The following is a 12,141-nucleotide window of genomic DNA, read 5'->3' on the forward strand; positions in this document are numbered from 1 at the left end:
GTATACTACCTTCAAGAGCTTGTTAAACATGATATGATTACAGTTATTATAAGACTAAACCCACCCTGATTACAGGTGTTGCCTTACTGTAAAATCTTGAGCTGTATAATCTTGTGCACCAAGTACTCTGCATTACATGTGCAAATATCATAAGCAATGTCCTCAAAGCAGCAACTTGTGCTGTAGGAGACTTTTTACAGCAGTATGCTCACTGGGCTTTATCTAGTCTGATAAGATTAGGCCATTATTGACTCAATTCATAAAACCTTGGCATTTATCAATTCCTGTGTAAATATGGGCCACATAATGGGCAAAACACCTAAACGAGCCTATCAGAGCCAGTGTGAATGGATAAAAACCTTCTGAACTGCATTGCCATTTATATACAGTATATATATTTTTTGTTTCATGCTGACACTCTCTGTGTTCAAGTACTTGTATTTTAATAGTTCATACTGGCTTTTTTTTTTCGTTCCTCAAGCATGAGATAATACATCATATTCATAATGTCTGTTTTGCAATGCAGGCTTGCCACTACTGTAACTTAAGGACAATAATCGACAGTATGTTCAAATGTTGTCGGTGCTGTATGGCATAAATCTGTTAAACAGTTAAGATTGTGTTTAGGTTCTAAGATTCATAGAAACACAAAAAAGCCTATTCGACGGAACAGTTGGAGTACTAATTTTGAGAGTACTTTATACGGTTAGCATTACACACCTGAGGTTTGGGTCATATGCAGGCTAATCTAAAGGTTTGTGTCACTTACATATTGGCAGCTTTTCCATCTAATACTATCAATACACTGTAAACCCTAATGTTGTCATTACTGGAAGAAATAAGTTGTCTTAATTAAGCTTACTTGAAATGTCTAGTTTTGGACTCATAACTAAAATGTTTATGTTCCTTAAACTTATGTAAAAAATATATAGACTTTTTATAACTCAAACAATTGAGAACAAAAGCTGAGGCTATGGGGAAATCCCATAATCCCTTGCATTTGAATTATTTAATTATGTTTCCTTGGTCAAAGGGAACTTATGGGGACATTTAAGTTGTTTTTATTAAGAATTCATAGAAGTTTTAGCTATTATATAGAATTATTTGTTGTTTTGTTGCAAATAGTTGTTTAGTGTGATGACACTAAGGGTGATCTGTGTCCCCTTAGGTCAAGTTGGACACTGTTAACTCTTTCAGTTCACCTTGTGCATGTGCAACTGTAGTACAGGTACAGTATATATGCATTTCAGCAGAGAATTAAGTTTATCATTGACCTAGAATCGGTTATAATCTTATTTATTTGAGCTGTGTTATTGTATGATCTAAATTTGAGTCAATGCAACTAAAATTATTAGTATTTAAATAGCAAATCTGAGGTTAAGTCTACTTGCATCTAGTTACCTAACTTCAATAGTTTAGTTAATTTTATATGAACTCCAAATTAAGTTAACTTAATTACACAAGTTTTGGAGACGCTGTTTCTCAGTTCAATTGAGGGAATGCGTTAATCAGTTGAGTAAAGTCAATTTATTAGGGTTTTCAGTGTACACCTAAAGCTTACACTAATTAGAGATAGCTTGACTTAAAGATTTCAGACACATGGCTGGTAGGCAGTTCAGACTCTTAAGGCCAGATAAATGGAAACATAGTGTTTGTACACACCCGTGGCCTTAAACGTTATTATGGAAATGCGCAGAACTGTACTGGATTGGATTTTCAACTATGTGTGCAGATTAGAAGTAACTTGCTTATACACTCCTCTGCTTACCATTCATCCATCTTTATGTGTACAACAGAAATGCCTAAAAGAAGATCAGTCTTGTCAAAGTCTACAGCTTAAAAAAAGATAAATCAGACATAAATACATTTCTATGTATGTGGATGACCAATGTTTTAGCAATCTGGGATTAACCTGAGGAAAAAAATAAATAATAATATTTCAGAATATCCAAAGGCAAAGTAAACATTACAGCACATAGGCACTCCTTAAGGTCTTTACTCTGAAAAGCAGAGCTTGACATAGTGAGATGGTAACTTGAGATCAAATAAAACCTTAAAGGAATAGTTCATCCAAAAATGAAAAATCATTTACTCACCCTCATGCCATCCCAGATGTGTATGACTTTCTCTCTTCTGCAGAACACAAATGAAGATTTTTAGAAGAATATCTCAGCTCTCTAGGTCCATACAATGCAAGTAAATGTTGGCCAGAACTTTGAACCTACAAAAAAAAACAAACAAAAAAAAAAAAAACATAAAAGTAATCCATACACTCCAGTGTGTTAAATCCATGTCTTCAGAAGCAATATGATAGGTGTGGGTGAAGAAAAGATCAATATTGAAGTCCTTTTTTTTTTTTTTTACTATAAATCTCCACCTTTGACCAGCCCCGGCCAGTAGGTGGTGATATGCATGAAGAATGTAAATCGTCAAACAAAAAAGAAGAATGTGGAAGTGAAAGTATAGATTTTTAGTAAAAAAGGACTTAAATATTGATCAGTTTTTTTACCCACACCTGTTATATTGCTTCTGAAGACATGGATTTCAGCACTGGGGTCGTTTGGATAACTTTTATGCTGCCTTAATATGCCTTTTTGGATAACCATTCACTTGCATTGAATGGACCTACAGAGCTGAGATATTCTAAAAACATCTTAGTGTTCTGCAGAAGAAAAAATGTATACACATCTGGGATGGCCTGCCGGTGAGTAAATTATGAAGGAATTTTCATTTTTGGGTAGCTTTTCCTTTAATATAATCAAATAAACTTTAATACATCGAAATGAAACCTAAAACCTAAATGATCTACTCTTGAAAGGTCATGTTTTATATTAAACATATGTCCAAATCACAAAATAAAAAGATGAAATGCTAGAATGAGACTGTACTGTCTGTGAACGATTTGTGTGTGTAAGAACCTTGAGAAAGAAGTAACCATGCTTTTTCTCCTCCCAGCTATGTCCTCACTGCCCTCTACTGAACACGTTTACAGACCCCTCCTCCAGCCCACCTCAATGCCATACATCAATCATGTGATAGGGAAGCAACATGCATGGGGCATGCATAAACAGTAGCAACATATAGGGCAACGCTTAACTCACTTGTACTTCTTTCCATTTTTTGGTTAAATTACTTAAAAGGCTAATTGGTCTCCATTTTTATTTAACGATTAAACATAAATTAAAGACAAATTATAATATAATTATGGCCATTCTACTCTGACTTTCCGTTGCCTGTTTTTTCCTTTTGTTTTTTTTTCTTCTCTGGAGCATAATATATATGTTTGTTTTTCTGATAAGATTCGTTAAGGACCTCTACTTCACATCGTGAAATGGCCTGCGATTGGACCTCAAGCCTCCAGGACTCCCCCGCTAAATGACGCAACAGCATCTGACCTCGTTTCCAACATAAGCTGGTTGGTGGTAAAAAAAAAAAAAAAAAAAAAAAAATTCTAAAGTTGTAAATCCTTTGAGTATAAAGTAAAATCTCAATGAGAATATGACGTGAAAAAAATCGACTGAATTTTGTCTACATTGAGTGCAGGCAATCTTTTCTTAAGCGATGCCTTTTTAAATCACGAATCTCCGAGCGCCGAGCTTTTTCGTCACAAACCTCTCAAGAACGAATGAATAGTGTGGTGCAACGCGGAGCGCATGCTGAACGTAACTGCTTAGGTTTGCTAAAAAAGTGCTACTGCGATGCGGCAGTTGTCAGGGGGATATCGGAGAGGAGGGGGTGTGATTGGCTGAAGTGGCCCTGTTGCCTTGGCGACGGCAGGGGGGGTACGGAAGCGTTGCCGTGCGGCGTGATCTCTGCGCTGCGTGGATGGAGGAAGCAGCTGCTGATCTTTGACACAGCGCGAGCGAAAGGCTACTGCATGAAAGCACGGGAGTTTTTGTCGTCGGACGCGACAGTAGAATGCACGAATGTAAGTAAACGCCTTTCGATATGATATATAAGTTGGTTGTTCCAAGGTGTTTGAACGGAAATATTATTTGCCATCGGATTTTTAACTATATGACATGTATGAAACGTGTCTCGTGACAAAACCTAGCCAACTGACCTGCCTAATTTTGATGTTTATACTGATATATATTATTATTATTATTTGTAACGAATCATATATTCTGTTAACTTCCGCTTTTGAATAGCTTAAACATTTAGCTGTCTATTTTGTTTGCTGAAGAAAATGATAAACATTTTAGACCATGTGATCTTGTTAGCTAACTTAGTTGAGTGAAATGCACGCGTTTTGCCGTCGAGCTGACACGATACCTTTAGTCAACAACATTCTTACACTTTTACAAAATGTATATTTGAAACAAGACACATATCCAGGGATTTTCTTCTGTGCCGTTTTATCACCCGAACTCCACTAAATAGACAGAAGCTCGCAGTGAAGCTTTACTTTAAAGCCACGCATTAGCTTGTCGCTAACTGAAAATCCTCGATCTAATGAAGGACTGCTCAACATTCTTGTGACATTATGTACGGAAGTATTAAAACACACGACAGACAACACTATGCAATCATACATATTTTATATTACATTTAAAATGCTCGTTCGCGCCAAAGCGTCTTTGTGTTGAATTCCTGGTTCAGCATTTTAAAAACACTCGAAAAGAACATCGAATGCGCGCGACGTAACAACCAAGTAATTCTAAAGGTTGTAGTTGAAGGTTACAAATATATTCACATTGTGGCGAGTGTAGTGAGAATCATTGGCAACTATGTAACATGAGATCTGAGGGTGGGGGCTGTTATTTTCTCTTGTTTTGTATTGCCTAATACATGTTGTGACTGTCCTTAGTGTCCGTGGGCAGTTATTCGTTGAGATCGATACCGAAGGTCTGCCTGCCACTTTTACTCGTGACTTGTTGATGAAATGGGATGTTATGATGCGGACGTGCACGCATAATTTCCGGCGATAGAAAATGTATGAGTGACAATGACACGTGGTCAGAGAGCGCATAGCTGTGCTCAGGAAAGAGCCTAGGATGGGTAAAGTGACAAGTACAACTTATGCACAGTCTGTCACATGAGCAAATTATTTAGCTGTGGTGTCTACTTTTGCACTTTAGACTCAGGTTATCTTGCGTAGGCAGTAAGAAGCGTGTCTGTTTGTGCGCTCTGTTGTTATAGTTGTCATATTGTTTTGATTAGAGGTCAACCGATAGTGGATTTTGCCAATACCGATAACTAAGGTGGTGGAAGAGTCGATAACGATTAATCTGCAGATAGTTTTTTTTATTATCAATTTATAAAAATGTCATAGTCTTTCCTTACTATGGTGGGCACAGACATTGAGGCTGCAAGAGTCCAAAATGAAAAAAATCCCAAAAGCAGTTAATTGTGCAACCAAAGTCCCAATAATAACCAGAAAAAGGAATATTTGGTGCAGAACGCGGGATTTTCAACCATAAACAAGCCCAAAATACACTGGGGACTTTTATTGTGAAATGACTGAGACTTGGCTTGTCGCAATGCTCTATATGTAAGCATTTAACAAGTACAGCTTTTTATAGCTAAAATTTTCACCAGATGAATATATATATATATAATGAGGTTTGAAGTTTATTGATGTGGGGGAAAACACTAGGAATAAAAAAAAAAAAAACATTTGCAGATAACTGCTAGTTACAAAAAGCAACTATCGGCACTGATTCATCGGTAAAACTGAAAAATATATACGTCTACCTCTAATTTTGATTTGCCAGAATAACAAATTGAATGCAGGGCTCCAGACTGCGACTAAAATGGTTGCAAATGTGAACAAAAATAATTGACTGGTACAATAATTAAAAATCTAGTCGCCACTGGCGACAGTTGGGTTGTGTGCGTTCATATGCTGTTTTTTCAGATAGCATCTTGTGAGTTATTAAATACATATTTAGGGCACACCACCAATGAGTTGCTTTTAACCCATTCTGTTTCTGATGAGCTCGCTGCACTGCACGCAACAACAAACCCAGTACGAGAGAGTTGTGAACAAATGACTCTTTTAAACTGGATCTTTTTCATGAATCACCAGAAAAGAACTGAGGATTTGAACTCAGGAGCTCAGGTTAGCAGTTTGAATCAGATTCACTTTCTCAGCGAATCAGCCGTCAGTGAACTCACAACTGCGAGTGCAGACATTTCAAATATGAGTGCCATGTGTATTTCAGGCTTCTTTATAATTAAGTCACATATTGTGAACCAGTTTTTTTCTTCTTCATGTAATTATTAATTGGGATTGGAGTAGCACAATAAACTGCATCTGGGATTGTCTCTGTGTCTGGGGCCATCCGATAACTGTAAAGAAAGACTAAGGCAATATTTTAAAACAATTACAATTTTATATATATATATATATATATATATATAAGCTTTTGACACTTAGGACAATTGAGGGACTATTACACAAGGTGCAAACATTCATTGATGCTCAAGAAGACAACACACTACTATATGCACACTATACTTTATGTAATTATATGTAATGTAGATTCTGAAGAACAGTACTAAATAAAAACATATTTTATCTCTTATATTTGTATAAATTAATAAAGGGGTATGAACATTTGTTAGACAAAAGGGAATGCAAACTTATCTTCTCAACTATATATACTGTTTATTAAACCTCAGTTTACTGGGTTATCAGCTGTCTTCCTTTTCTTCGGCTTTCTATCTTGTTTCTGGACAGCAATCTAAATCGAGCAATTCTGTGATTTGGTGACTAAAAACAGTCATTTGGCTTCTTAATGTTTCAGTTTAGGAGCCAATGGCTCCTAAGTCATTTTTTTTTTAGTCTGGAGCCCTGGAATGGCCCCATTTCTGTGATTAGCTGAATCCACAGTGTACAGTATTCAGAATTGCATTATCACTGAATCTTGTACTAATGTAGTGAGTGAAAATATTGTCTGAGCAGTGCTGTTCTCTGGAGGGCTTTTGTAGGGCACAGCAAACAATCCCTTGCTTATTGCTTCTCTCCTGGCATTAAACGGGAAATTAATTAGTCTCATTATGACTCTCACAATGATAGATAAGATCTGGCTCTTGGCTGTATGGAGTTGCTGTCCCAGAAAGGCTGAGGAAATGCTGAGTATACGATTTTAAATCACTGCTTCAGCTGAAAGGTTCATACCTGTGTATGGTCTGAAATATTAGACATTTTTTGTAAGCTTTGAGAAAGGTTTGTGAGTTAAACTAATCTTTTGGATTGTGTTATATGTTTGTACAGAATTTGCTGACATCATGGGTCAATGTGTTGTCAATTATTTACATTATTCCTATAAAGGGACATGAACAGAAAACATGCATGTTTTCAACTTATCTGAAGGTTTATAGTCCATACCAGGCCATTATGCCATGTCTGACTGGTACAAGTTAATTGTGCAGTCAATGTTGCAGGGTTGCCAGCTGTCCATAAATAGGCTACATGGAAGTCTGTAAATTAAAAGCTTGATTTGACAATGTCAGTAAATCCATAAATTTGTCTGTCAACAAAAGTGTCCATTTCTACAACGGGGCAAATGAAAAGACTTTTCAATCCCCATATTCCTATTTTTTTTGTTTTTTTGTTGCTGCAATTATGACTGCCCTCAAGCTTTCAACCTAGTTAAACTAAAATTTGATAAGGATTGTATGACAATGTAAAGTATTCAAGGGATAGTTCACCCAAAAATGAAAATTCTCATAATTTACCCACCCTCATGCCATCCCAGATATGTATGTACTTACTTTCTTCTGCTGAAAACAAATGAAGATATTTAGAAGAATATCTCAGCTCTGTAGGTTCATACAATGCAAGTCAACAGGGTCCAAAACTTTGAAGCTCAGAACTCATATAAAGGCAGCATAAAGGTATTCCATATGAATTCAGTTTGTTTAATCCATGTCTAAAGAAGTGATATGATAGGTGTGGCTGAGAAACAGGTGAATATTTAAGTCATTATAAATGTTCACTTTCAAAGAGCCCTCCTAAGCACTCTTCTCTTGTTTGATTTTTGTTTTGTGCAATTCACATTCTTTGTGCATATCACTACCTACTGGTCAGGGAGGAGAATTTATAGTAAAAAAAGACTTAAATATTTATCTCATCAACAGCTATTATATTGTTTAGACATTGATTTAACAACTGGAGTCATTAATTACTTTTATGCTGCCTTTATGTGCTTTTTGCACCTTCAAAGTTTTGGACCATGTTGACTTGCATAGTATGGACCTATACAGAGCTGAGATATTCTTCTAAAAATCTATGTTTGTGTTAAGCAGAAGAAAGTAAGTCATACACATCTGGGATGGCATGAGGGTGAGTAAATGATTAAATAATTTTCATTTTTGGTTGAACTATCCCTTTAAGCAGCTGATAACTGTCTTTACAACAGTCAAAAAACACAAAGCCTTCCGACACAGGAAAGAAATGCAAAATGCTGCAAATATAACAGTGTATGCCTACAAAAGCCAGCAGGTCACACATGCACCACAAGCTGAGCAGTTTCTTAATTTTCAATCAAATAAGGTGCCAGTTAAAGAAAAGTCTAGCTTTGTCTGGTTAATAAAATTTGGCAACCTTGCCTGGATGAGTGGTACTACATGTTTGGTGAATGTCAATGTACAGTAATGTTCTGTGAGTGCTCAATGTATTTAAAAAAAAAAAAAAATTTTTTTTTGGGGGGGGGGGGACATCTTTCAGTAAAACTCTTTGGCTTTTCTTAACTCCATTAAAAAGCAAAACAAATGAAACTTATGTCCAATTTAATGTGCCCTATAATGACAGTGCCTTTGCTCAGTGATCCCTCCTCCCATCCTCTCACTAAACGTCCAGCTGCACATATTTCTCATCTGCTGTTCTTTTTGTTCCTCTTGCCCTCAACGTTAGACCAGGAGGCGCAGCTCGCATCGCCAGGAGGCTATAACGCTGTGGTTGCCATGGGTACATGGTGACTCTGGGGCATGGTAATCAAATATAGGTGACTGCTCTAGATTCCAGTTGCAAATGTGAGCTTTTTTTCCCCTCATTTGCCTGGGCTGTGTCACACTTCGAACCCACCACAACCCCTAACTCACCCTTGTGTTCTTAGTTTGGTCTGTCATGCTCCTTCTCTTTTAGGATCCCTCAAATTCTTTCTGAAGGATTTAAGTCCGTAGAGCAGCCGGCAGGCCATTGTAGGGCCCCTCTGCCCATTGACAGTGATGCTAATGTCAGGCACTGCCTTGATGAGGAGGGCTTGCCCCAGTGCCGGAGCCCTTGTGTCACTGTGGTTACAATGGACTCCATTGTGTTGGTCTGTCCTGTGTGAATAACAGGGTATTTAATTGAGACTGTTGGGTGTGACAATGACACAGGGTGATGTCCAGACAGCATGCTGTGGAAATTGTGTGGGGGGCTTGAGTGTGTGAATGCATACATGCAACCACCGTGTAAACATCATCATGCAATAACACTACAGTGACACTGCAGCTCTTTTATAGCTCTTAAAGGTAAGAGCTTTCCAGAGGTTTTCTAGAGGATTTCCACATGATTCACATCAGTGTTGTGTTGCCAAGCTTTATCTTCAGCATTATCCCCGGTTTCTGTCAAGTGTTGTAACGCAGCACTCAAAGTTCAAACAATTTCAACTTTGACCCCTTTGCTGCTTACCTTTCGAAGCAGGAGCCAATGATTAACGGACAATTCAGATGGCATATCATTATGTGGGTCATTCCATTCTTAAAATCAAAAGATATTTTCTACAGTGCTTTTCTTGTGGAGTTCAAAGCGGCATTTGGCACTGGCATTGAGCGGTGCGTTGACTTTCCGACGCGGGTCATGTGGAAGCCCCTTTAGGGTTTCTGTACATTCTTTTTGTGACTTTTTTTCCGTCTATATTTCTGCTCTCATTATTGTGTAAAAAAAGTATGGATGGGTATTAATGAAATTTTTTTTTTTCAGAATGTGAAGTTAAAAATAGCACAACTTTAAAAAAATGTCTCAAAACCCTTGTTTTTTTTTTTGTTTTTTTTTTTCATTTCATTGTGCTACATCAAGCTGTTTTTGAATGCATGAACACGTCTTATGTAAACACCCCCTAGAAGTGCCTTCAGTCAGGCACAGGGCTTCTGTTGATTAGTCGACATTTTCGATCAGGCAATGCTTCGTCTACTTGATGTTGAAAATATGTAGTTTTGCACATTCATAGAAAAATAACAGCATTACAGGCTATTTGTTACACACACACCGTTAGAGATGTAACTTGATTAATCAAGACATTACTGATTGAGATTGTAAGTTTTTATATTTAAAAATGGCAAGAGAAATGAAACAAACTCAGACATTGTTCATACAGTGTCTTTAATTTGGTGGATTACAGCGCTCAAGATTCCAGAGCCCTTGCATATGAATGTGTTTAAGTAGCTTTAGTTTTGAAACGTGATTCAGAATTGTAGAAAAAAGGAGCCCCAAACAAACTAACAAGAAGGTCTTTGTACTGTATGAGTTTTTTTTTTTTTTTCTCCAGAGTTTCTCAGAACTTATTGTGCCTGGAAGTAAATCCATTAGTCTCTGTCAGATGTCTTCTCCTGAATTCTGGATTTTTCAGAGAAGAATAAAAAAAAGTAGTTAATCTCCAGCAGCTTTCTAATGGCGTTAGGTGACCTTTCTGCCGGGCTTTTAGATCAGATCTCATACAGTGATGGAGATGCTTGAGTCAGGACTGATGCTTGACAGACCAATTCCAACAGCCACAGGAATCAGGACAGAAAAGCTCTCTGCTTAGTTTTCAGCGAAGAGACCTCAGATTCAAACGAGCTGTTTAAGCATGATTAAACACGTAGCCTACCCCTTGATCTCCATCTCCAACTGTTTTATTACAGATGCATATGCTCTCTCCGCTTCCCTGTTCTTTTCTCGCTAATGCAAACATTAGTGGTTCAATACTGAAAAAATCCTCCTCCAAGCTTTGAGGGAAATTAGTCAGTGAACACCAGAGGATTAAAAAAATAACAGAAAACCCATCAGATCATTTCACACTCGTAGTACTTATTAGAACTGCATTTTTACATTTACTGAAGAAAATTTTAAGAGTTGCTTGCCCATACAAAAATGAGAGGGTGTTGTGGGAGGTAGCCAATACATTATTTAGTTGCTAAGATATTCTTAGTAGTTTGAGCATATTGTTATGCAGCTGCTAGCAGGGTTTGAAATTAACTTTTCTATTGATTATTGATCGGCAGGTTATTTTCTTAAGTTTTTGAGGCATCGATAAATTAAAACTAGCCGACATTTAAATTAGAAGCCTAATTTCTTTTCAATTCACTTTCATTTGGCCTTCTGTTTAATGAAGTCTGGTTTAATATTTTTGGGAGACAACAAGGGGTTGATATAACATTTACTGTACTAAATACTGAAGGACGTGTCCATTAACAATGGCATTCCAAAGTTGTGAATTTAGCCACCATGCACACAAAAGTTCAGAAGGTTTTTGAACTTCTTTTAGAATTAACAAAGTGACGTTGATGAGTTTGCAGGTCACATACGTTTTATGTTCTTCGCTGGCTGCTGCAATATCGAGTGAAGCCCAACTGAATCAAGCAAGTTTCCCAGAGCTATGGCGATCTTATCTGTGGACAACGCTTGTGTGCTGTGGCAGAGCGTGCAAAGGCATGCTTCAATTGCCCTGCACAGAAGCACGTTAGTTATGAGAGGCATATTTAGTACTTATAAAGCGCTGAACGCGAGATGACTACAATGAAGTTTGCTTCGGCAGCGGTCTGAGTCGTGTGACATCATCCTCTCTTTGTAAATTGTTGTAAAACAAAAACGTATAACTATGGAGGTGTTCAAATTCAAATTGAAGGATTATTAATAATTATTATTTCTATTAAGTAATGACTCAGATATGTTTGTCTTAACTTTTGAGTGTATATAAACTACTTTATATGCCACAGCTGTCCCGTACAGCCTAGCTATGTGGTTCCCCCCCCCCCCCATGCCCCATAGGAATTGTTGTATTTTTAAGCTGCCCCTCCCATAGATAGAAGTTAGTAAGTTTGCTTTTGTGTATTTGTGTTTGAAGTGCTTAAGAGTGGTGGAGTGCTATCATTAGCATTATGTGTCTGTGGATGGAGGGTGTGGACTGTGGAGATGGACTAATGAGCTTGTTGAAGGCAGTTAGATTT

General features: G+C 37.3%; 1 protein-coding gene across 3 annotated transcripts in view; it reads left to right on the forward strand.

The window, feature by feature from the left end:
* Positions 1-3,786: 3,786 nt before the first annotated feature.
* The window catches only part of LOC127426718 (forkhead box protein N2-like), a 37,975-nt gene continuing 29,620 nt past the window's right edge, over positions 3,787-12,141 (forward strand). For all 3 annotated transcript variants that reach the window (XM_051673685.1, XM_051673687.1, XM_051673688.1), the window contains exon 1: positions 3,787-3,928. In XM_051673685.1, coding sequence (XP_051529645.1) covers positions 3,919-3,928 — 10 coding nt within the window. In that variant the 5' untranslated portion in view covers positions 3,787-3,918. The remainder of the gene's footprint in view (positions 3,929-12,141) is intronic.

The sequence above is a fragment of the Myxocyprinus asiaticus genome, chromosome 36 (assembly GCF_019703515.2).
Source record: "Myxocyprinus asiaticus isolate MX2 ecotype Aquarium Trade chromosome 36, UBuf_Myxa_2, whole genome shotgun sequence".
Taxonomy (NCBI): domain Eukaryota; kingdom Metazoa; phylum Chordata; class Actinopteri; order Cypriniformes; family Catostomidae; genus Myxocyprinus; species Myxocyprinus asiaticus.